The 26,904-nt window shown below is 42.2% G+C and overlaps 1 protein-coding gene across 1 annotated transcript in view; it reads right to left on the bottom strand.

The window, feature by feature from the left end:
- The window catches only part of PLEKHH1 (pleckstrin homology, MyTH4 and FERM domain containing H1), a 117,328-nt gene that overhangs the window by 33,709 nt on the left and 56,715 nt on the right, over positions 1-26,904 (bottom strand). Inside the window, exons 10-20 of the mRNA XM_060263235.1 lie at positions 26,249-26,399; positions 24,156-24,298; positions 23,190-23,300; positions 19,955-20,041; positions 18,733-18,894; positions 17,868-17,948; positions 16,779-16,958; positions 16,316-16,424; positions 10,917-11,029; positions 5,526-5,699; positions 3,754-3,851 (exon numbers count right to left, since the gene is read on the bottom strand). Of these exons, the coding sequence (XP_060119218.1) occupies positions 3,754-3,851; positions 5,526-5,699; positions 10,917-11,029; positions 16,316-16,424; positions 16,779-16,958; positions 17,868-17,948; positions 18,733-18,894; positions 19,955-20,041; positions 23,190-23,300; positions 24,156-24,298; positions 26,249-26,399 (1,409 nt within the window). The remainder of the gene's footprint in view (positions 1-3,753; positions 3,852-5,525; positions 5,700-10,916; positions 11,030-16,315; positions 16,425-16,778; positions 16,959-17,867; positions 17,949-18,732; positions 18,895-19,954; positions 20,042-23,189; positions 23,301-24,155; positions 24,299-26,248; positions 26,400-26,904) is intronic.

Raw genomic sequence — 26,904 nt, 5'->3', positions numbered from 1 at the left:
CTTAAGGCCAGGATCTCCAAGGTAGCCTTCTCAGAAGTGCTACCTGTTCCACGTGCAGGACTGGAGAGACAGGCACAAATTAGAAGTCTCAATGTGTGGATGAGACGCTGGTGTAGGGAGGAAGGGTTTGTTAGGCACTGGAATGCTTTCTGGAACAAGCGAGAGCTGTACAAAAGAGACGGTTTCCACTTTTCCTCAAATGGAACCAAGCTGCTGGCGCTTAAAATCAAAAAGGTGGCAGAGCAGTTTTTAAACTAAATCTTGGGGGAAAAATGACAGGAGATGAAATGTCTCTGGTTCGGGAGGACTCATCTCAAAGAGATGAAGAGTTAGCTGTTACTTTTCTACTAGGTAGTGGATCAGAGTTGTCCACTGAGATGGTGACAAACAGTATGGAGTGTCTGCCAAAGTCTTGAGGCAGCAGGAGGAAGGTTGTGGGCCTAACTTGCCTGGGAAATTATAGATGTTTGTATACAAATGCTAGAAGTGTTCAAAGTAAAATTGGTGAGTTGGAATGTTTAGTATTGGGGGAAAACATAGACATTGTGGAAATTTCAGAAACTTGGTGGAATGAGGAGAATCAGTGGGACACGGTGATTCCTAGATATAAGTTATATCAGAAGGATAGGGAAGGAAGGGTTGGAGGTGGGGTGGCTCTGTATGTCAGAGAGGGTATACAGTCCAGTAAGACTGAGGTCAAAGAATTAGATTCCCTTCTAGGGCCTAAAAGGAAATTTAACTATGGGAGTTTGTTATCGCCTACGATATCAAAAGATAGAGGATGATTATAATATGATGGAAGGATTAAAGATAGCTGCTAAACGTAAAAACTGTGTCGTAATAGGTGATTTTAACTACCCGCAGATTGATTGGGTCAATATGTGTTCAGGTCGAGAGAAAGAGATTGAGTTTCTAGATGCTCTCAATGACTGTTTTATGGAGCAGATGGTCACAAAACTTACCAGGGGTGGGGTGATCCTGGATTTGGTCCTAAGTAATGGCCAAGACTTGGTGAGAGATGTAAAAGTGATCACACCGCTTGGGAGCAGTGACCATAACGTTATTGATTTCACCATTTGTATAAATAGAGAATTGCACTAAAAGACCAGCACCACCATGTTTAACTTTAAAAGGGGTAAATTCTCTGAAATGAGGAGGCATGTGAAGAGGAAACTGAAATAAAATGCAAGACTGTGATCAGGCAGGCAAAAAGGGACTATGAGGAACATATTGCAAAAAACATAAAGACCAACAATAAAAATTTCTTCAAATATATTAGAAGCACGAAACCAGCCAGTGAGGCAGTGGGGCTCTTGGATCACCAAGGGGTAAAAGGATTACTGAAGGAGGATAGGGAAATGGCTGAGAAGCTGAATGCATTTTTTGCCTCAGTCTTCACTGTGGAAGATGAGAAGTGCTTGCCCGCTCCAGAACCACTAATTTTGGAAGGGGTGTTGAAAGACCTGAGTCAAATTGAGGTGACAAGAGAGAAGATCCTACAACTGATTGACAAATTAAAAACTAATAAGTCACCAGGTCTGGATGGCATACATCTGAAAGAACTCAAAGTTGAACTTGTGGATCTCCTGACAAAAATATGTAATCTTTCATTGAAATCTGCCTCCGTTCCTGAGGACTGGAAGGTAGCAAATGTCTCCCCCATCTTTCAAAAGGGTTCCAGAGGAGATCCGGGAAATTACAGGCCAGTCAGTCTGACTTCAATACCGGGAATGTTGGTAGAAACCATTATCGAGGACAGAATGAGTAGGCACATTGATGAACACGAGTTATTGAGGAAGACTCAGCATGGGTTCTGTAAGAGAAGATCTTGCCTCACTAACCTGTTACAGTTCTTTGAGAGGGTGAACAAACATGTGGACAAAGGGGACCCAATAGATGTTGTTTACCTTGACTTCCAGAAAGCTTTTGATAAAGTTCCTCATCAAAGGCTCCTTAGTAAGCCCAAGAGTCATGGAGTAAAAGGACAGGTCCTCTTGTGGATCAAAAACTGGCTAATTAATAGGAAGCAGAGAGTGAGTATAAATGGGCAGTCTTCACAATGGAGCACTGGGATGCTACAGGGCTCAGTACTGGGTCCCATGCTCTTTAACTTGTTTATTAATGATCTGGAGTTGGGAGTAAGCAGTGAAGGGGCCAAGTTTGCAGATGACACTAAATTGTTCAGGGTGGTGAGAACCAAAGAGGATTGTGAGGCACTCCAAAGGGATCTGTTGAAGCTGGGTGAGTGGGCGTCAACATGGCAGATGAGGTTCAATGTGGCCAAGTGCAAAGTAATGCACATTGGGGCCAAGAATCCCAGCTACAAATACAAGTTGATGGGTTGTGAACCGGCAGAGACTGACCAAGAGAGAGATCTTGAGGTCGTGGTAGATAACTCATTGAAAATGTCAAGACAGTGTGCAATTGCAATAAAAAGGCCAACGCCATGCTGGGAATTATTAGGAAGGGAATTGAAAACAAATCAGCCAGTATCATAATGCCCCTGTATAAATCGATGGTGCGGTCTCATCTAGAATACTGTGTACAATTCTAGTCACCGCACCTCAAAAAGGATATTATAGCATTGGAAAAAGTCCAGAAAAGGGCAACTAGAATGATTAAAGGTTTGGAACACTTTCTCTATGAAGAAAGGTTAAAACGCTTGGGGCTCTTTAGCTTGGAGAAACGTCGACTGAGGGGTGACATGATAGAGGTTTGCAAGATTATGCATGGGATGGAGAAAGTAGAGAAAGAAGTCCTTTTCTCCCTTTCTCCCAATACAAGAACTCATGGGCATTCAATGAAATTGATGAGCAGTCGGGCTAAAATGGATAAAAGGAAGTACTTCTTCACCCAAAGGGTGATTAACATGTGGAATTCACTGCCACAGGAGGTGGTGGTGGCTACAAGCATAGCCAGCTTTAAGAGGGGATTGGATAAAAATATGGAGCAGAGGTCCATCAGTGGCTATTAGCCACTGGCCGTTTTCCCACTCACCTTTTACTGGCGCCACGACCATCCTGACGCCGGCGAATCTGCCTGGATTTCGCAACAGAAGCGCCGGCGCTCCCAGAAGCGCCGGCGCTTTCCGTCGCTAAGCCAGCGCAAACGTTTTCCTGCATCTTTGCGATTTCCGTTTGCGCTGGCTTAGCGACGGAAGTAGCCGGCGCTTCTGGGAGCGCCGGAGCTTCTGATGCGAAATCCAGGCAGATTCGCCGGCGTCAGGATGGTCGTGGCGCCAGTAAAAGGTGAGTGGGAAAACGGCCACTGTGTGTGTGTGTGTATGTATGTGTATGTGCGTATATGTATGTATATATATATATACACAAACACACATATATTGGCCAATGTGTGACACAGAGTGTTGGACTGGATGGGCCATTGGCCTGATCCAACATGGCTTCTCTTATGTTCTTATGTTCTCTTATGTAAGATTGTCAGATTCAGGCTGGGAAACCCCTAGAAATTTGGGAATGGAGCCTGGGGAGGACAAGGCCCTCAGTGGAGTACAATGCCAGAATCCACCCTCCCAAGTATCAATTTTTTCCAGGGGAACTATTCTCTATAGTCTGGAAATGAGCTGTAATTCCAGGGGTTTCTCAGGTCTCCCCAGACTCTGGCATCTGTAGGTGAAGCTGGTCTTACTATGGGCCATTTGCAAACTGATGTTTCATTTTAATCCAGTCATGCAGCTAAACATAAAAAGGGTTCAGAAGTAACTCAACAGAGAGGAAAACTTTACAAGCTATTCACCTGGGGTCTGCATGCTGCTGCAAATGATGCTTGACATACCAAAGGAAATGGTGCTGAGGCAAGAAGAGAGGAGCACACAAAGCCAGTAATTGCCAGCACTGCAGAGGAAAACAGGTTTTCAATGATTAAAACCACCACATTCCTGTTGTCACCAACAGTTACTCTCACAACAGAGTGATTTGTCTCCTGTTCTCACCGAGCTGCTACATAGGGCAGAAATATGTATATTGCATGATGATAAGGAATACATGTTTTGAAAAGCATGTTCATTGGTATAGAAGATGTCCGCAGTATACACTCGTACACTTGTGGAGTTCAACTGACTATGATTCCACCCTTAGGCACACATGTCTTCACAAACAAATTCTTTTAGCAACCTTTACTGGAAGGAGCCCTTTTCACCATTCTCATGCCAGTGTCTGTATTAAGCAAATTAAGACTGTAATCCTAGGGAAGTTTCCCAGGGAGTATGCCCCACTGAATAACATGGGACTTAATTCTCAGTAGACTTGCTTAAGATATTATGAAAACAAAAGCAATCAGGGCAGTTCTGGAGGTCATGATTAATTCTGTTTCCAATGTAAGATATTGGGGATGGGCATGAACTCAAAAAGGGCAATTTAGGGCAGCCCACAAACCAAATCCTGCACCAAACTGAACTAAATGGGCACCACATGAACCAAACTGGTCCAGCAAGTTTGGTTCCCTTGTTCTCCCACTTGCGGTTCATGGTGGCCAGAAGAAAGGGGGCAAGGACCACTCTGGAACTTGCTGGGACCAGGAGAAAGGGGGGTGGGGAGGGAGATTGCCAGGAAAAAGACTTCCTTTCTCCCATTCTCCTGGCCATGGCTCACCACAGCTGGGAGAAAGGGAGCAGGGATCCTGGGAGGGCCTTCATTTAGGGTTGCTAATCCCCAGGTGGGGGCAGGAGATCCTCCAGTTTGCAGGCCCTCCCCCCACTTCAAGGTAATCAGAAAGTGGGGGGGGGATGTCTGCTGGGCACTCCATTATTCACTATGGAGACCAATTCCCATAGGGTATAATGGTGAATTGATCTGCAGGTATCTGGGGCTCTGGGGGGGGGGGTTGTTTTGAGGTAGAGGCACCAAATTTGTAGCATAGAATCTGGTGCCTCTCCTCAAAACACCCTCCAAGTTTCAAATAGATTGGACCAGGGGGTCTAATTCTATGAGCCCCAAAAGAAGGTGCCCCTATCCTTCATTATTCCAAATGGAGGGGAGGGATTTAAAAGGAGCATGGTCCCTTTAAATATGATGGCCAGAACTCCCTTCAGAGTTCAACTGTGCTTGCCACACCCTTGCTACTGGCTCCACCTCCAATGTCTCCTGGCTGCACCCCAAAAGTCTCCTGGCTCCGCCCCCGAAATCCCCTGATATTTCTTGAATTGGACTTGGCAACCCTACCTTCATTTAACCCTTCAGTTTTGCTTTCCCACTTTTAAAACCATTTAAACCAAATAGCTGAATGGGTTCACTGGAGGGGGAGCAAAACCAAAGGGTTAAATGGCTGTCCCCAAACAGCCCAACTGAATCAGCCTAAAGTCCAGTAAATGTTTGGGGAATGCACCTTCCCCAAACATTAGTTCTTGAGCTCCAAACTGGCCCTAGTTTGTCCTAAATTTTGGCTTGTGAGCCAGTTCATGCCCATCCCTATAAAATATTATGAAGTAATCAGTTAATGTGCTGTTTAAGTCTCCAATATATCAATCAGCACACTGAATTGCCAAACATAATGAACGGAAGGACTCTTACTTGAATGACTGAGTGGTTCTGAGCTGGTCTGCTTGTCTGTTTAACTAGCTGACAATAAATTTCATTCTGTAGCTCATTGTGGGTCAGGCAAACTTGTAGGGCGGTCTGGGCTAGTGACACATGGTAGTCAATGGAAGGAGCTTCTACAGGGACGTTGATAAACAGCTGGCAAGACTGAAATTGGGGGAAGAAGAAAAAGTTGAAATCTGGGAGAAGATTTTCAGTTTCCTTACCAGCAATGAAACACTTTTATTTATAACCCCATGTAGGGCTTCACTGAACATTGTTTTGTATTTTTTATTTTACAGAGTAAAAAAAAAAAATATCGTACAGTGGCTTTGGGCATGTCTGTGGGATTATTTCTTTGTATGCTGCTTCTGACAAAGGACAGGAATCCTCATCCAAGAGGGAATACCCTATCTGTTTTTATCAACATGCCTTCACGTATCTTCAGAAGACATCACCATTGATGCTGTCCTTTGATCCTGGAAAGGCAGATGTAACAATAAAAGTAACTTTGCATTCACCTTTGTGTGGGTGCTGCTCTGTGAGATGGTGACCTGATTCTGGGCCTAAGGCTGAGGAATGAGTGGCCTACAGGCCTCAAGGAAGCATCTATCCGACTGGGAGGTCTGGGGCCTTGCTGGAATTTTCCCTCTAGGCCTACATTTCCCAGGCACCCTCTAAGACTTATGACTGAATTGGGATAAAAATGGGGGGGAAAGAGAAGGCCCACTGCCATGAAGGATGCTGGACCTTGACAGCAATAGTATAAGGCCTCCCTATAGAAGGAAGGTGTTCTTCTCCCAAAAGCTCAGTGCTACTAGCACAGGGGTGGCCAAACTGTGGCTCAGGAGCCACATGTGATTCTTTCACACATATTGTGTGGTTCTCCAAGCTCCCACCACACCATTGGCTGGCAGCTTAGAGAATGCATTTAAAGTTAAAGTTGCTTTCTTTCCACCTCTCCCTCCCTCCATCTTTTCCTGCCTGCTTGCCTGCCCACCCTATGGCTCTCAAACATCTTATGTTCATGTCCAGTGTTCCCTCTAAACTGCAGAGTCTTGTGAACAAAAATTCTAGTTTGTGAGCTACTGGCATTAAAGTTGTGAGCCACTGCATAAATTATTGTGCTCTGGGGCCATTTTTCCTGAGCTAAGACAAAAATGTGTGAGCTGGAGGCTAAAAATCTGTGAGCTAGCTCACACTGACTCAACTTAAAGGGAACACTGTTCATGTCTTGTGGCTCTCAAACATCTGACATTTATTCTATGTGGCTCTTTCATTAAGCAAATTTGGCTACCCCTGTACTAGCAGGAGAGGATCCCGGAAGGGCCACGTACAGCGAGGATCAGTGAGGCAGCTGCATTAGGAGACTGTGTTGTTTTCTTTCTGGCTCCCTTATGCATTAATATTGCCCCATTATTTGAAAATGTATCAACTGTTAAGGGTCCCCCCCCTGTTTTGTTATTACTCACCTCATTCAACAGTTTGGTTTCACCTGCCTGGGGCCTCATGCCTCAAATTTGATTGTTCACCTGGCAATGCCCTCACCAGTGGAGGGGCACTGATTGGAAAGGTGAAGGGAAGGATATACTCTGGGAGCAGTGACCAGAGTTGTGGCAACTAGCAAGGCCCTTGCCTGCTCCATGGCTGATGGAGGTAAGAGGGAGAAGATGGGGGGGGGGGAGCTAGAGGGCTCCTGAGATGGGATGCCCATCTTAGACAAACCTCTGCATGGCCCCTTGCACCTGAATAAGATGGGCAAAGAGAAAAAGCCAAACATGATTGCTCAAAGCATAGCTAAGGACTCTGCGGCGCCACAAGCAGGACCTTCATTTATTCCCCTCAGGACTATTAGGATTCCTCTATGTAGTCATTTTTGTTAAACTTTGACTTTTCAGTACACAGTTCAGGAAGTTAGCATACTCTCCTGTTGTTGTTTTTTTAGATCCTACCACCAGAACATCTCAGACAAAGGTAGCAACTGGAGGCCTCTGGGCCAAACAGGACTTGCAGAAGTGTCAACTGGCTCCTTAGCTGCCAGGTTAATGGTCAAACATAGTGAAAAGGAAATAGCAAATTTGGAAGAGGCATTTTAAGAGCAGACCTACTACCACTCACTTCTTAAAAGGGCCATTCAGTGAAATTATGGGTACAACAAATGTCAAGTCTGTCTGTAACTCTGGCTCAGTCAGAGAGCATTCTGGGTAGAACCAAAGTGTATTCAATTGCTGCTAGCTTGTACCTTCCCTACCCCTCCCTTTCTGTAGTAGTGTCCTTGCTTTGAAATGGAACGATGTGAAAGCCTTATCTGCGCCTTCTCAGGCCTGGCCCAGAAGGGAGTCAGGAGCCTGCTACGATCAAGGCCACTCAGGCCTGAGAACGAACTGGTAACATCAATGTGTGAATGTGCCCTGCATAATCCTCCCCCCTTAGGAATTCCTTTGAAGTGTCCCATATATGCAATGCCTTTACAGATTATTCTTTAGTCTTTCAATGCTGGTTTAACCTCAAGTATCAGTATCAATAAACTAGTTTCTTTGTTTCAATAACAACTTGTTATTGAACCTGCCGACTTGACAACAAAGCCTTTGCCAAGCAAGTACAGTCCCAGAGATTGAAATAATTTATGTAAACACAGAAGCCATGCTTATAACAAATTTTTCAAAGACTCCCCAAACCACAAAGAAGGTTCAGTTATTGGTGGAAAATGGCAACTCTGTACATAGAAATCCCCATTCAGGATTATCTTGTGCGATTTGAAGATGAAGTAATTGTTCTTGTCCAATGAAGTCCCTATCAAGCATATATCTACTGAACTCCTCATTGGTTCTCCTGTCTCTAACTCCTACAGATAGGCTTCCCAATCTCTAGGTCCCAGCGGGGGATCCCCCGGTTTTACAGGCTTCCTCCTGCCCCCAGCCAGCTGGCTGGTGGGGGAAGCCCCACCCCCACAGCCACCATGTATTTCTAGAGCTCCGGGAGGTTTAGAAACCTGCAAACAGGTCCCATTTTAAAATGTATGTGTGTGTTTCTATTGTTTGTGTGCCTTTAAAGTTGAGCAGGAAGCAGGAAACAGGAAGCACTTCATGGGGAAGGGTTAGCAGCAGCTTCCGTTTGTTTTGCTTTCGTTTTCAGAGCAAGTAACCAGACCCAGTAAGTGTGAAGAAGAAGAAGAGGAATTGCAGATTTATACCCTGCCTTCTCTCTGAATCAGAGACTCAGAGCGGCTTACAATCTCCCATATCTTTGCCCCCTACAACAGACACCCTGTGAGGTGAGTGCGGCTGAGAGGGTTCTCACAGCAGCTGCCCTTTCAAGGACAACCTCTGCCAGAGCTATGGCTGATCCAAGGCCATTCCAGCAAGTGCAAGTGGAGGAGTGGGGAATCAAACCTGGTTCTCCCAGATAAGAGTCTACACACTTAACCACTACACCAAACTGGCTCACTACCCCAAACTGTGTGTGTGAGAGGGAGAGAGAGAGGGGGAGGGTTGCCAATCCCCAGATGGGGGCAGAGGATTCCCCGGGTTGGTGGCCCTTTCCCCGCTTTAGAAAACTTTAGAAAGTGGGGGAGGGGGAGGGAAATGTCTACTGGGCACTCTATTATTCCCTATGGAGAACGATTCCCATAGGGAATAATGGAAAATTGTTCCGCGGGTGTCTGGGGCTCTGGGGGGTGTGTGCTTTGATGTAGAGGCACCAAATTTGCAGCATAGCATCTGATGCCTTTCCTCAAAACAACCTCCAAGTTTCAAAAGGATTGGACCAGGGGGGGGCAAATCTATAAGCCCCTAAAGAAGGCGCCCCTATCCTTCATTATTTCTAATGGAGGGAAGGCATTGAAAAGATGTGCAGTCCCTTTCAATGTGATAGCCAGAACTCCCTCTGGAGTTCAATTGTACTTGTTCCAACCTTGCTCATGGCCCCACCCCCAAAGTCTCCTGGCTCTACCCCCAAAGTCCCCAGATATTTCTTGAATTGGACTTGGCAACCCTACCTACAGACCATGCAATTGAAACCAGACAGAAAGACACTGGAATAACTGTCAGCTGAGAAGGTTTTTGGCTGCTCCTGAATGTTAGAAATAATTCTAGATTTGGGTAAGCTATGATATTATGTTGGATTTCAATCAGTAAACTTCTGACTGCATGTCTCTGGTCCAGACACAGGTGATTAAGAAGTCTTGCTTTAATTTTGAAAAATTACAATACAGCCTAGCTTTAAAAAGTCAAATAACCCCAAGCTTTGACAATTTTTTCTTTGTTATAAGCTGCCCCAAATATTTAAGAACCAAACATTTTTTATCCTCTGGGGTTTCATATTAAATTATCATATTTGCCAATTATTGCTACCACAACATCTAATCCTTAAACTCTTCAATTTCTTGTCATTTTTTAAAAGCTAGAACAAAAGTGTTATAGTGTGTGTGCGTATATATATATATATATATATATATATATATATATATACACACACACACACACATATATATATGGGGCAATGCTTGCAGTCATCAGAACCAAAAACTAACCTCTATCTCTTACAAAAAAAAGCTTTGCACTTCTAGGGTTGCCAGCCTCCAGGTGGAGACTGGAGATCTCCTGCTTTTACAACTGATCTCCAGCTGGCAGAAATCAGCTCCCCTGGAGAAAATAAGCAATACCCCTGGAGAAAATGGCTGATTTGAAGAGTAGACTGACGTTGTGCCATGCTGAGGCCCCCCCTCTTTCCAAACCCTGTCCTCTTCTAGATCCACCCCCAAAGTCGCCAGGTATTTTTCCAACACAGACCTGGCAACCCTAACTTCAAGTGAATCACCAAGAGAACATTACAATAAAAGACAGCTGAAAATGCTAGATGCTACAATGAAATTTCTAGGTACTAGGCCTCCCTGTCCCTGGAATTTGTTGAGTCCTGACATATCCTCATTCTTTGCCAAATGCTCAGTTAGCTCACTCTGTCAACCATGCAGAAAGAAAATACAAAAAAGAGAAATCTGCCAGCCATATAGCTTCAAAAAAGAAAATATGATCAAGATACAGGGAACCATAAAATTACTTTTCTTAGTTCCATGAGGACAACAGGGCTTTATACTTGTTAATATAAATAGCAGCCCTCATGCCACATGATAAAATGCTGCTTGGACAGAGGGGAGTTTCAAAAGTAGCTTCTGATACATAAAACTGTAGCTGCCAAAGGGAGGAAAAAATTAAAAGTTGACCATTACAAAACCCTTGCATAAATGTCTTTGGATCTAGGCTGAAACCATCCCCAGGAATAGTAACATGTCTTATGCAGACTTTATTCTCCCTAACATATCCCCTTCTTCTGTTCAGTGCTTGAACAGAACATTATGAAAACCAACTGTATTGTCTCTTTAAATACCTTGAAGAGTTTCAGGGCCTCCGTTTGCAGTGCCTCTGAAGGCAGAGTGGTGAGGGGTGTGTGCAGGCCATCCTTGCTGTAACACAGAGTAGGATGCTTCCACAAAGGAGAATCTGAAAGAGTGGACAAGACAAAACAGTAGTAGATAAGGTAGACTCTTGCAAAGTAGTATTCAATTATGGTGAAAGAATCCCTAAATATAAAAACAAATCCAATCTCAATAGCTCCACACTTAATAGTTCACCAGCAGAGCCAATCAACACATTTGGAAAAACCACTAACTACAACCCTCATAGAGACTTTATTTCAAATGATGGTAAGCGGCTACATATTTTGCCATATTAAAAACTATACATTTTTCTGAAGATGTAGATCACTATCTGCTGACTTTAGCATAGTATAATAGCAACAGGCCAATCTATACACAAGCACACCCTATTTTCAGTTGTAAAAAGGACCCCTGAACGCTATAAATAGTGTTTAAGCCTCTGTTGCTTCATATAGCTATCAGAGGCAAACAGAGGACCAAGGCTGGCACTGTCATCTGCTTAGGTGTCTTCTCCATATTCATCATGCCTGCTTTACTACCATGGGGATTCTTTAGGAAGAACATACTTCTCTTCCAGATCCAAGCTGTGAACCACAGTACTGGACCAGGAACAGGGAAGCAACTATGTGGATGAGTCTCAGCTAGGAATGTGTGTTTCGATATTTCTAGTTGGAGTAAATACCTGGAAAATACCTTATCAGATTTTCTGGAAATGTTCAGATTGTCACTATTATGTGTAAACAGACAGCTTATAGCATGTGCTGCAAAACAGAAAGTAGATCTAGAGGCAGTAGATGATCTACTTGACAGCTGGTGGCTGGCTGCCAGAAGGATTGCATCAGCCAAGCAGAGTCAGTATGACACAGCAAGTTGCTGATTGGCTGTTCACTGTATAAATGTACAGAGCAACAGTGGTGATTGTGGGTTTATGGAGTTGGAGTGCAGCGGAGCATATTGTCAGTCAGGAGAGTGAGTTGGTGTAAATAAATGTATATAGTGGTTTTACAGCTACTGTGTACAGCCTTCATTCTTGCGTCGCTAAGCATCACCCTCTTGGTCTCTCTACGCGCATCGACAGGGTTATGGGCCCAGCACGCTTCCGCTGCTCCTAGAACCTGAGACCTGAGAGAGAGGTGGTAAAGGAAGAACGCTGACTTGCTCCAGAGGCTGCCTAGGAGGTGAGACCAGCAGTGGCTGATAGGAGTCTGAGCAGGATGGCTACAGCAGCAGCTACGGTGCTGGTGGAGAAGCTCATCACTACCAACTACAACACCTGGTCGCTGAGGTTAGAGCATTTCCTGAAGAGAGAGGGGCTTTGGGACTGTGTGTCAGCTCCTCCAGCTAATCCCACAGCGGCAGAGGCCATCAAGGATCAAAAAGCTCTAGCCAACATCATCCTAAGTGTTGCAGACGACCAGCTGGTGCATGTCCGTGGGCACCAGAAAGCAAAGGAGGCTTGGGAAGCTCTCAAGGCTGTGTATGTGCAAAAGTCAGCTGGCACGCTGATATCCCTATGGAGGAGGCTCCACAGGAAACGTATGCTGGCCGGGGAGTCGATGAGGGACCACCTCGACGGTATGTCTAATTGTTTCCAAGACCTTGAAGCAAGAGGGAAGGCCGTGGCTGACGAAGATAAGGTGTATATCTTATTAAGCTCTCTGGACGAGAGATATGATATGCTGGTGTTAGCATTTGAAGGGCAGGATGCTGACAAGCTAACTTTGCCTTATGTGACCGGCAAACTCCTGGCTGAAGAGCAGAGGCAGCTGGAAAGCAAGAGAGAGCAGACTCGAGCCAAGGAAGAAGAGAAGCCGAGGTCTGTCGGGGCTGGTTCCAGCTGGCAAGCCGAGGAGGAGGAAAAAGCCTTGCAGGTGCGGAGGAGGCGCTGCTATCTGTGTAAACAGCTCGGAGATTTACAAAGATTCTGTCCCCAGCAACAGAGGAAGAGCCGGCAGCAGTCTTCAAGGACTCCCCAGGTGACTCTAGTAAGAACTGGTCCGGGACTGCAGAGTCAGCCTTGGGTTGTGGATTCTGGGGCTACTCAGATATTCTGCTGCTGTGAAGAGGAGCTTCAAGACTGCAAGCCAGCTGAGCAGAAGACTGTCAGCTTGGCTGATGGGAGGCAAGCTAGTGTTCTTTGCCAAGGTGCAGTCTATTTTCCTGGACTTAAACACAGGTTTGAAAATGTATTATGTGTGCCCGAGCTAGAAACTAACTTGCTAAGTGTCTCTGTTCTGGCAAAAGCTGGGTTTACCGTAGTATTTGATAAGCAGGGCTGTGCAATTTTGAAACAGGGTAAACAGCTGGCTAAAGGCACTCTAAAAGCCAATGTGTATGAGCTCATGCAAAATGTGGGAAAAGCTCATACTGTATGGAATAGACAGCCACACAACAGGTGCATCCACAGGCTGCATAGAAGGCTGGGCCACGCCAGCTACAATACAATAAACAAAACTCTAGAAATACTAGAGGGAGTGAAGGTTGACAAATGCAATGCCTTTTTAGATTGCAATGTTTGTAAAGAAGCCAAATCAAGGGCAGTTCCATCGACCAGAAGGAGTGTGCGTGTGTCGGAGAGACCACTCCAGTTAATACATGCCGACCTGGTGGGGCCGTATGCACCCAGTGTTTCTAAAAATAGGTTTGGCTTAATTTTGGTCGATGACCACAGCAGGTTTGCGTGGGTATATGCCATTAAACACAAAAGTGATGTCTGTGCCACCTTCAAATACTGGGCTAGGAGAGTGCAGAAGCAGTTGAATGCTAAGATTGCCTCAATTCAGACTGACCAGGGGGGTGAGTTCCTGAATAAAGAGTTTGCCAATTATTTGAGGCAAGAGGGCATAGAGCACAGGGTGGCCAATGTTTCCTCTCCGTGGGAGAATGGGATTGTGGAACGGAGAGCTGGAGTACTCCAAGGTATTTGCCATGCTTTGTTGCAAGACAGTGGTCTCAGGCAGGCATACTGGGGTGAAGCCTTAAAGGTGTCCTGTTATATTTCCAACCGTTTATGGACAGAGGCTATAAACGATATACCCTACAGGGTTTTGTATGGGAGAAAGCCATCTCTGGAACACCTCAGAATATTTGGCTCAAAGGCTTGGGTGAACATCCCTCTGGATAAGAGGAGAAAGGGAGGTCCCAAAGCCCAAAAGCTTGTGTTTATAGGGTACCAAAATGGCATGAAGTCCTGGAGGTTTGTGGACAATAATGATTTGATAAGGCTGAGTAGGTCTGCCTCGTTTTGCGAGGATGAAAACTGGTCAAAGATTCATGCCAATGAAATGCCTGAGGAAAATAAGCTGCAACTGTCTCTAGCAAGTGAGGAGGGGCAAAAGCCAGAAAGCTCACTGAAGCAGGAGGAAGACAGTGACAGCAGAGCAGGCAGCAGTCAACAGCAAGAGACTTCTGAGGCTGTAAAAAGGGAGCTGATTGAGGTCAGAGTCTCTGCAAGGGAAAATAAGGGTGTGCCGCCCAAAAGATATGGTGTTGACACTGATGTGAATTATCTGGGCAATGGAGACAGTTTGCCAGATGGAAAGCCAAGGGGCTGTGTAAGTGCACCAGAGGCACACGTGGATACTTCTTTCACTAGGGAGGAAAATGGTTATACCTATGTATACGATGACCATCCTAAAACATATCCCAGTGTGTTGGAGCTGTTAAATGAAATGTCTCTTGGAGAGGAAGGAGACACCTGAGCAAAGCCTGGAAGGCAAGGCTGTAAGCAATAACTGAATTAAAAGGGTGCAATGTGCAAATGTAAAGTGCAGGCAAGAGACAATGCTGTAAAATAAAACAAACTTACTGTTTGAAAATGTATGATAAACTATGTAACTAAACTATGTGACTATTGTAAATTGAACTGAAGAAGTGTGTAACAAGTCTAAAAAACTGCAAATGTTATGCAATGTGTGAAAAACCTGAAATCCGTAACAAGTCTATAAGCAAATGTGATTTGAAAAATATGTGCGCTTGTATTGACAAGATACGGTACTGTGTTAAGAACAAGTCTGGGAAACAAGCCAGCAAAAGATAAGGCAAGTGCTCAGTCTGGGCAGAGAGCCAACTGAGGAGATATGGTCAGCCTGGGCAGAGCGCCAACTGATAACAATGTGCTTGCAGGTTAATTGGCAAGCGAAGAAAAATGTGTGTGTGTCCAGGAAGAATGGATGTAACAGTAACTGAACTGTAATGTATATATGGGCACTAATGTATCAATATATTGATGAAGAAATAATCAATATGTATAAGCAATGTTGCAATGGATGGATGTCAGCACCGCTATAACCTGAGGAGGGGTGTCACTATTATGTGTAAACAGACAGCTTATAGCATGTGCTGCAAAACAGAAAGTAGATCTAGAGGCAGTAGATGATCTACTTGACAGCTGGTGGCTGGCTGCCAGAAGGATTGCATTAGCCAAGCAGAGTCAGCATGACACAGCAAGTTGCTGATTGGCTGTTCACTGTATAAATGTACAGAGCAACAGTGGTGATTGTGAGTTTATGGAGTTGGAGTGCAGCGGAGCATATTGTCAGTCAGGAGAGTGAGTTGGTGTAAATAAATGTATATAGTGGTTTTACAGCTACTGTGTACAGCCTTCATTCTTGCGTCGCTAAGCATCACCCTCTTGGTCTCTCTACGCGCATCGATGGTATCCAGGATTTTCCAGTACACTGGTAAATGAGTCCCAAAATTTCTGAAAATATGTGGGAGTAACCAGGAATATTGGGAGCCTGTGTTTTAAGGCTCTCAGAACTGTTTTGTCTTAATTTTACTGTGCTTCTGTTTCAGCGTGTTCTTGCCGGGACTTGGTATTGACTTGCCAGCAGGGCCAGCTCGAAAGCACATGGCGCCCCAGGCAGACTTACCACCTGCATGCCCGCAGGTCGACCCCCTCCTGTTTTTTCTGTGGTGCCGCACTTTGCTCCACCTGCCCCTGCCCCATGTGCTCAGATGCCAGCCTCGCACTTACTGGCTTCGGGGGAGGGGCATCAGAATAGCGCTCTCTTAATAGAGAGCAGAACGAAGCTTCACTCCCTTCCTGTTCCGGAAGGGAGGGGTGAGAGTGAAGCCTCTTCCTGAGAGAAGGGTCTATTGCGATGCCAGCCAAAGTGGGTAAGCACAAGGCTGGCATCGCTACTCTGAGCACGCGGGGTGTGTGGCTGGAAGGTGGCTCAAGTTCTTTATTTTAAAGAAATAAAATATGTGTGCACATTTATGGATAGGAACACATGCTTGCATGATGTCTGGGCAATCTAATGAATCAGGTATGGTTAGATTCATATCTGTAAATAAGATCATCACCACTGACCTCAGGGGAAGAAACATTTAGTTTTTCACTTACTTGAGTCTCCTTCTGCATCCAATAATTTCCCAATCAGCTGTTCATAGGCAGTGCCCACTCTGGCACTGCTGCTGCCTGCTGCCACTGTCAGGTGGTATAACCAAGTATCCTTGGGATAAAAAGAGCGATGGTTGAGTGTTGCTGGAGAGGTTATTTTATTAATTTTAAAGCATTAAACATAAGGCATGCATTCAGATGTATAATTTTAATTGGCCTGAGTGATTAACAAAGGGCTAATTTGAACTATCTCCAGCTCTTACCACATGTTTCTTGATCTCAAGCTACCACAAGGGCCTTTCCACTGAATTTACATTTTGTACATATAATGGTGCTTTCATAAGTCTCATGAAACAAACCAGGAGACCCAGGCTGTATAGTAAGCAAAGTAATTGTTGTGCATTGACCACTGCATGTAGTCCACCCTACACCTTAACCCCCAGGTTCTTTTTGAGTCAGTCTATACCTTTTCCTGTTTTGTACCAACTAGTAGGTAGATGGGACTCTGATCTGTAGGGTGAATCACCAGGGTGCAATAAGAAGAAAAGAGGCCCCCACCATTAGCTTCATAATCCTCATCAGAGTCACAGGAGTGATCCACTTCTTCCACCTTTGATTCACGCATGTGCAAATAACCTAGAGGGCACTAAGAAAAGAAACTGAATATGTTAAGAAGCATGACAAAGGAAAAAAAGATATTTGGTAGACATATTTCTGAAAAGCTAACACTACTGTCTATTACCATTACTTAGTGCTGTGTACTAATGCTATCCAATATAAGCTATGAATGTTACTACCATGGCCTCTGCAACTGGCATCTGCAATAAACACTTACTAGTTTTTCACCAGTACAATGTATTTCATAGTAAATATATATGAGACAAGAGTAGTCAATCTATAGCATGAGTGTCATGTGCACTAAGAGCAGGATTTTCTGTACCATCTCGACAAGAACAGGAGGACCCCTGGGCCTAAGGTCATATCTGCCGTTCCAGAATGTTCTCTTTTCTTCTTCACTCTTCATTAGACTAAAGGTAAAAGCACCCATCATGCAACACCCGTATTGCACTCCACACCCAAGTGGAACTATTGTGCTGGAAAAGGCATAGGGAAGGGTGACTAAATTATCAAAATAGGATTCTGAACCAAAACAACAGAAAAGTTGGAGCTCTTCTTCTGTGGAGGAAAAATTAAGGCATTTGTAATATTGAAAGTCAAGTTTATCTCCCCTAACCCATGTAATCCAGTTTTGCAAAAAAACAGACACTAAACATTCTCTGAGGATCCTGGTAAAGGAAAGATAAGCTTACATGCTAATTCACACCTTCTTCAAGTGCCAGCTGTGCAAGTGAGAACTTTAACTGGTTATGGAATAGGGACATTTTCTCCCATATACATGAAATCTGGAAGGAAAGATCCTTTGCATGAAGACTGTAATTTGGGAATTTCATTCCAGTTGTGTATATCTGAGTTGTAAAATTGAATACAGGAGAGACAAAAGATATCTACTACAATTGATGTGAAAAAGTGAAAATTAGCAGAAGCAGGAAAATACCTTGTCTTCATGATTTCGATAATAGTAAAAAGTCTTTCCAATCAGTGCACACCAAACCAGCTTAGAGCGCCCATGTTTCACCTGCAGAAACAGCATGGCAAGGAAAATAATCTCTCTCAATGTATTTATTTATACTCCACTTTTTTCCCAATTGAGAAGTTCAGGCTGTTAGGTATACCAGAGTGTCATGGAAAAGTAAAAAAGGATGGGTGTCAGGTCTCTTCAAAATGTGGGAAGGGAGGAGCCTCTTCTATCTGAAATGAGCTAGACTCTGATTAACACAAAAATTTTGTAAAATGTTTTTTCAGGTATTAAAGTAGCTATAGAAGTGCACAGTGCAGTGGAGAGGGAGTTATTCCTTTCTCTTTCTCACACACACATCATTTTTCTGATGTAAGACTTCCCCATGCAGATTTACTGCTTGCAAAAAAAAATGTCATTTGTAGAAGTGATTTAAATTGGGAAGACAACATACAGGGGAAAGGGGTATGCCTTCATCCCGCAACACCAGAATTGTAATCCCCACCATTCTCATGGATGTTGTTAACACTTTCAAGAAACTACAGGCAATCTGTTCACATTTGGCTATCACATCTAATGTTTTTGCCTCTGAGATAACCCATCTGTTCAACTAATCCTGAAGAAGAGATGGTGAATCCTTGTTTAAATTATTTGTAAACGTAACCTAGTAGGTAGGATCTGTTATGAAATAAATCATTTTTATCTTTTCACTAGGACTAAAATATTTTGCATATTTAAGATTTTTACAAAAGATGGCAAATTGATTCACCTCTGCTGTCCCGTATCCTATTCTGAACGTGATTACAGGACAAATCAAACTGAAACTGATAGAGCTATGTAGTACCTTGGTGAGCCAGCCTTTCACAGTGGGTTTTGCATCACTGAGAGGGACTTCAGTGGGACTGGTCACTTTCACTTTGATCATATTTTGAAGGACATGGATCCATTCCTCCAAGATGTTAGGAGAGTCGGCTGTCAAGAAGTAGGTCCTTTTTTCAGTAACAAGCTAAAGTAAAAGAGAAAGTCACAACTATTACCATAAGGCACAAAGCAGTTTTGTAGTAGCTGAGGTCTTAAATATAAAAATCCTGGTCACATTCACTTTCCAACAATGAATACTGTCAAATCAAAACTTAAAGAGTTAACATTGCTTTTTGAATGTTACAGAGAATATTGACACTTAAAGCCACTCTGTGTTACTGAAGTGTGCTAAGCAAGGATACTGTTCAACTATTTTCTCCTTGACAAAGAGTCCATTGGTACTGGTAACTTGCCCTAGGAATGGCAATGCATTCACTAGTGATGAATTGCTGAAAACTTATTTGTTATGATACATGCTCAGAATTTACTTGTTCCTTAAGGATTTTTATATGTATTAAATTGAGATGGAAACAATACATGGACTGTCTCTTTTAGACAACTCCTAGTGCCATGCAGTTTTAGATTAACCAGAAAAGACTCGATATCCTTTATCGATGACATGTTACATTCAGCTTATATTAGACATGTTGGGCAACATAGCTGTCCTGAATGAGAGGCTACAAGCAGAAGTTTTAACCATTGCCATTAATAGTTAACAAGTTTTACATGAAACAAATGAATTGGATCCTGTGGAAGATTTAGGCAGCTAGAAGAAGGGCAATCTTGCAGATACCCCCCTCCTGTGGCAGACTTCCAGTTTCCCCTTCAGTCCCTTGTGCCCCAGGAGCAGCATTTCAGGGGAGAAGGAGAATGGATTTAAGATCCAGAGCTGGCAGTCCCTTTGACCTGTTTAGCTGGATGCAGGCCAGAGTTTCATAACTGAATTTGGACTGTATGAATGCTGTGGTCTGTGTTTTTCTTTCCTCACAAATGGTTATACAGGAAGAAGATAAAAGATGCACAAAGATGGGTAGGATGAGTCAAATGAAAAGAAAACATTAAAGGTTGATCTGGCATTCAGAATTAAGTTTCAGACCTTCTAGCTTCATACAAAATTAATTTGCCTGATCTTATACAAAGGTCCAAAACACATGAAAGTCAATCTGTTTGCTCTTGATATAGTTCAGTAATAAAAAAGTAGTCACCTGGAATGTTTGAGATCCTTCACCTCGTACAATCTGGCAAGAAGAATTCAACTCAACCAGTCCTTGAGGTTTGCAGATTATATCACTCTGGGGAGAGAACAACAATGTTTGGCAAGTGATCAGTACAAAGGGTACACGGGACACTACATCTAAAATGTCAATGCATGGTTTATATTTTTGGAAAGGGAAAGATGTGGGACATGAAAATGCTACCATATAGGAAATAAACCTAAAATGTAGACTGCAAGCTTAAATCAATTTGACAAATACATTAATCAAATAAGAATTATATAGGTTATTATATGTTAATTACATACTGGTATTTCTCTTTTATTTTGATTACCACATGAAATGAAGAAAATATTAAAGATGTCCTAAGGTTGATAATTTTTGTATTTGTATATTATAAATTATCTTGCATTGAGTCTCAGTGAGAAAGGCAGGTTATAAAGTAAATGCATAAATACACATTTTGGGGTGTTTTTGGTTGCTAGCATACATAGAATCAGGACTTTTTTGTAGCAGGAATTCATTTGCATATTAGGCTACACCCCTCTGATGTAGTCAATCCTCCAAGAGCTTACAGGGCTCTTCTTACTGGGCCTAATGTAAGCTCTTGGAGGATTGGCTATATATTTGCCTAATATGCAAAGGAGTTTCAGCTACAAAAAAAAGCCCTGCATAGAATTAACTAGCCCACAGACTCTTTTCTCCATTTAATTACAAATGAAGAGGATGCATTTCTTTCCTAAGACTTCTTACTTATAGCTGATCTTTTATGACTCAGGATAATGTGAGAACACATCAGTTAATTTTTTTTAAAAAGTTTGAATAGAAAGAGGGTAGGAAATGCGGGGTTACAAAAGCAAAAATAGGAAAGGGGATACAAGATAGAAAAACATAAACAAAAATACCAAGAGACATAAAGAGAAGCAGTATTTATACCTGTTACATTTTTACCTCAAGACAAAATACCAAATTCTTTCTACCTGAAAGCCTTAAAATTTTACCCATTATAACCCTTTTAAGTCTACAGTCTTCTTATTTTGTTATATACTTTTAACTATTCTGTGGCTTATAGTATAAATCTAAACTGTTCATCTTCAGAACATACAAATGAGAAAAGCAGAGGAACCGACCATGAAATAGAGCTGACTGGTTAAGTTCAGCAATATTAAAAATAAAACCTAACTAATTGGTTTAACAATATTAGCAGTTAACATAAGCATAAAAGATAAATATAGTTCCTTTATCCTTTATGTTAATTTACTTATTTTTATCAGAGAGAGAAAGCAGAAACAGAAAACACACAAGTTTATCTATTTCATTATAGATAGTTTCTCTTGTCAGAAATATCAGGAGCAGACTTAAGATTGCAAAATATTTGTGTAGCCTGTCTTATTACAAATTTAACCAAATTGACTTTTTATCTACTTTAAACATTTAGAATTCTTTAAAAAATTTGGAGACTGTACATCCTATTTTCATAGTGCTCTGAAAAACACAAGTTAATATGCAATAGTTACCTCATCTCCCATACCTGTTTATTTTTAGGTAAATAAAACCCCATACAATCTTCTTAAAAAGGTAAAGGTAGTCCCCTGTGCAAGCACCAGTCATTTTCGACTCTGGGGTGACGTTACTTTCACAATGTTTTCATGGCAGATTTTTTACGGGGTGGTTTGCCATTGCCTTCCCGCCATCTACACTTTCCCCCCAGCAAGCTGGGTACTCATTTTACCGACCTCTGAAGGATGGAAGCCCACTCTTAATTACATTATTCTATTTAACTTCCATAGATAATTATAACAAACTGAAAAAGGCATCCCAATTATTAAAGCCTCATTTGCCATTACAGAATCACTTATTAGCCCCTTTTATTGATTCAATATTAACCAGCTAGATGTAAAAAAAAGATGGAGCAAAAGAACCAAAAATCTCTTCTTTTTAAACGCTTTCCAAAATTTGATCTTGCTGAAATTTGCCTTTTCTCCTCTTGATAGCTCCATTCATTTTGCTGAAAGTGGTACGATCATTGCTTCATCACTTCCTCCCGTGAAAGCTATAGTCGATGTTGATTTCCATTTCAACTTTGTAACTATGCAGGCTGTCTCCATTTTGATTTTCTTCCAGACCTTTCCCAATGGATCTTTAGCTTTTTTTCTCAGCTTGACAGATGTCACTGGGGTCTCTTTATTACTCTGCTCATGTAGATTTCTGTTTTTGCTGTATTTCAAAATAAAAGTCTCCATCTGTTGTTGCATCAACTCTGCTAAACGACCAAGTTTCTGCTTTAAGGAGGTTATGTTAATCATAATATCACATGCTTTAGTTTGAATTGCCATTTCCTCCACAGAAAAAACTCAGTCTCTTAGACAAAGTTAGAGAATAGTTCAAAGACCCAGTTAACTTGTTTCCTTTAGCTTCAAATTTTTCTCCTGCATTTCAATTGTAACCATTTCAGTACAATTAAGCATCACATACATTTCTCTTGTAAGCATATCCCATTTTTGTTCAGACTGTGTTGTAACCAGAAGGTGATCTCATTGACGCTTATTTATTTATAAACCAAATCAGTTCAAATATCTTTGCTCAGTCCAATTTAAATTGTTGGAAATTTTCCAATTTGTTATTTGCTTTCTGAAGCCTTTCTTGCGGAGAAGAGGGGGGGAAATTTCCCTCCTATTTCCCTTTCTTTTGGAACAGTTTCAATTGTAGTTATGTTAAAAGATCCATTAACTAGTATTGTTAGAAAGCTGACTTACTTTTATGGTAGAATTCCAGTGATTAAGGTAGAAGAATGATGCATCAGAAGCTTATTGAAAGAGAAAAGCAGTCTGGTAATTACCTCGATTTTGGTGGCAGGAGCACCGGAGCAAACAGGAAGAATAGGGAACAACTGCTGTTGTTTCTCTGGGTCCTGTAGCATTCCTTGCTGACAGAGGGGCCCCCCAAGGCCCCCTTTAGGATGCTACAGCTTTAGCACCCCTCCTGCCACCCGATTCAGGGGGGGTCATTGGAGCTGAGCTCCTCCGACCACCTCCGAGCTCGAGGCACTGAAACCCAAGAAGTCAAAAGAACACATCAACAAGGCATTATGAGAGATGGTATTCTGATTTATTTTATTTTATATTGATTTATTTTATAATGTTAAATTAAATAGAATGCTTGACTAAACAAATCTATGTTTCACTCCTTCTTTCATCACCAGCATGAGTATTCATTAGGAACTCACTGGAGATTTATAATACATGAGCTGTCCATTTCTCAAAACAAACCACCTTCTCTTCCATGTCTTCACCTGGTTGCTCATTTTCAGCAAATAGCCAGATTTCTCCATGGGTCCCTAGGGAAGAAAAAATAAGCAAATTATCTTGTAAAATGGCCAGGCCTATATTCAGCAAATTCATGGTGGGTGGGCATAAGATTACACTGGAGGTGGTATGATTGACTTTGCCCTTGCTGTTAAGCACAAACAGAAAATAAATAACAACAATATCCAAATATATCTTCATTAATGTAATTAATTTGATACCTCAGTCCACAATAGAATAGCAATACATCACTCAAGGTGCAATTTTGCAGGTTACAATTTTAAGCCTCTTAAAAGTGCAAATGTCTCATCTCTTTCACTCTGAAAAGCAGAAAAAAATGCTTGTGTTGTTCTTCCAGAATAAAGATCTATTCTCAAAGTCTCGTTATTGTTGTCAATTTCTTATATCAATTTTTTTTGTTCGCACTTTATTCTGTGTATCTCTTGGTTGCTTGCTGTTAAGTGGGATTTATGACCATCCAAAAGAGAAAAGTTGACATGCAAATTTAAATACTTACTCATGTAACAGCGAGTGATAGGTTATTCAATTTCTACTCCATTTCCTACTCTATTCTCAAATTTTCTTCAAAATCTGGAATTTCATATGGACAAAATATTGCCAACAGGTAAAAAATAGGACATGCAGGAATACTACATGGATAATAAAGGTTCTGCAGTCAGATGAAGAGACACATTCTTTCCCTTCCCACATCAAGACTCAAATTATACAAGCATCTCAATACATCAGGGATTTTCAAAATGTCAATTTCTGCTTTTTGGGGATGTATGGTTTCTGACATGTACTGGAATGGCATTTATCTTTGTTCATGCAGCAAATATTAAGTCCAGTCCATAATGGAGATTTTCGGAGGAGGAGTCATAGCTTACACTATAGGCCCCACCATCAGTGGAATATGAGGATGTCCGCTGCAGTTTGTGCTCTGGTTCAGAATAGTCTCCATCCAATGAATAGGCATCAGGAGGGATGGCATAGTCACTCTCTGAGCTCAGTGAGGATACAGAAATTCCTGCTAGAGATTAAAAGGACAGTAGAAAACAATTTATATGTTGGATATTCTTTCTTTGTATGCTGAATGCTTCAAGGGGCTGATTCACACATGCATGAATATCACTCAGTCCCTCTTTAGATAACTCAGCATTCTGTGACTTCCAGCTGAATAAATGCCTCCACTGAGGAACAGTGTGTTGATATGAAGTGAGGTGCCCTGATCTGGATAGTCCAGGCAAGCCCAATATCAGATCTCGGAAGCTAAGCCGGGTCGACTCTGGCAAGTACTTGGGTGGGAGACCTCCTTGAAATAACAGGAGTTGGGAGGACAGGGGCAGGCTTTATTCAGCTACCTCATAGAATATCCCTCCAGGCCCCCAGTAGGGGTCAGTCACCAGAGGTCATCATGACTTGCAGATGCACGCACACACACACAAATACGAAATAAATAAATAAATGAAGTGAGGCAACCTTCTTTGGAAACCCTGCTGGAAAACAGGAGATTTGTTTTGTTTGCAACATCAAGTGAAAATGAAATTATTTTGAAGGTTGTTTTTTCACATACAAGACTTCACTTAACATTGCAATAAAAATGTATGAATGTACATGAGGGAACTAATGTTGAACTAACCTACACCCCAAGTCCAATTAGTTTAGCACACCCAAGCTAGCAGAATAAAAACAACTGGGGCAGAGTTGCAAATTATCATTTGCTTTATTGTCTGGGGCAAGTCCAAATTGTGCCTAGGCAACCAACAGCTGATCCAAAATCTCTCTTGCACAACTTTTCTTCAGTGAGAGTCTAAATTGTTACAATTAAAAGTAAAAATGTACTGCACATGCTTAATTCAGTACTGCATGACCTTTCATTATCTGGGTATCAATGAGCTGGTACTTTCAGTACTGTGACTGAAGCTGCTTCTAAAAGCATTTAACTGTTTAACAATAAGAATCAGAGTTATTACCTTAGATGGAAATAATAAATTTATTTTTAAAAAGAAATCAATTAGAAGCCAAGTTTGGGTGCTGTTGGCACACACATCTGGTCTTTGTGGGGTTTCTGCATGGACAGAAGCTTTTACATGTTTAGTTCTCCTGGAATTGCAACTAATCTCCAGACTACACGGACCAGTGGCCCCGGAGGAAATGGTTGCTTCATAGGGTGGGCTCTATGGAAGTACATCCCTGCTGATCTCACTTCCCTCCCCAGACTTCACCCTCTCCAGACACTGGACCAAATCTCCATGCATTTTTCTTGCCAATACTGGCAAACTTATGATAACCCAAGGGAGAATTGGAGGCTGCACTGGGTGCTAGTTATTAAGTGAAACTTGGACATTAACACACACAGAACACTTCAGGTTTATTCTTAAGACTAGAAAGAGGCAAGAGTCCAGTAGCACCTTAAAGACTAACAAAATTTGTGGCAGGGTATGAGCTTTCATGAGTCACTGATCACTTCTTCACTGCTCATTTCACTTCACTAACTCACGAAAGCTCGTACCCTGCCACAGATTTTATTAGTCTTTAAGGTACAACTGGACTCTTGCTTTTTTCTATTGCCATGGACAGACTAACCTGGCTACCTGCCTTGATTTGATTTATGAATGGAGACTGCTGACTTCTGTTTACAGAGTATAATATAAACCAGTGATTGAATTAACCTTGGCTAGGGGTTAGCTAAAAAACCTAGACACAAGATGAATACAGAAATTAGGAGATATGCCCATTCTGTCCTTGATGGATTTTGCAACTTTGAACCATGAGAGGAAAAATAATCCAAATGTTGCAAATTCTGTCAGTTTGTAATTTCTGATAACAGATTTTTGCGGTCCCTGTGTGAAGTGAGGCTACAGGTGAAAGGTTGTACATTTTGGCAACACATTTTCTTTCTAACAGATTAAGAAACCATAGGATTGGGCAGAATTTCTGGGCTAGGGAATGGGTTTGTAAAATCCAGCCAGAGATTTACCTCGTTTTACCGCACGAGGACTGCCAAGGCTGCTTGTCTTCCTGGGCTCAGATCCTGCATTGGAAGCTCTGAGACTAACATGGGAGCTGCAGTCATCATCAGAGCAGGAAGATTCATCTAAGAAAGGAACACTGCTGATCTGGGTCGCTTTCTAGAAAACAAGCCACTAAAGTCAGCATGAAATGAAAGGCAGATGTCCCAATTTAATTATATCATATAAATCATGAGAAAGCAGTAAAGGAGTTCCATTTTGCCAACACTTAGCCCCATACCAAAAGTCAGTAAGTTCTATTAGGGTTGTCAGGTCTATGTTGGACAGAATCCACTCTTCAAAGCAGCCATTTTCTCCAGGGGAACAAACTTCAACTTGTAATATTCAAACACCATCAGACATAAATCACAAAAGTCAGATTTCCATGACTCTGTTTAAACAATGTCTCTTTGAATTCACGTGCCGCAAAGCTCTTTACTGTGTATACATCCCACTTCAATATAAATGGTTCAAAGTCTGGTTATTGTGATTTACGTCTGATTGTGTTTTAATATTACAAATTGTATTTATATTGTTAACACTGTATTGCCTTATATAGTACATATAAATGCTCACCTGGGACTCTCCTTGGCCACACCCCTCATAGTCAAAAGGCCAGCAAGCC

This window comes from Heteronotia binoei, chromosome 21 (assembly GCF_032191835.1).
Source record: "Heteronotia binoei isolate CCM8104 ecotype False Entrance Well chromosome 21, APGP_CSIRO_Hbin_v1, whole genome shotgun sequence".
In the NCBI taxonomy this organism is placed as follows: Eukaryota; Metazoa; Chordata; class Lepidosauria; order Squamata; family Gekkonidae; genus Heteronotia; species Heteronotia binoei.
The sequence above is the reverse complement of the archived record's forward strand: the minus strand, read 5'-3'. Positions and strand labels throughout refer to the sequence as shown.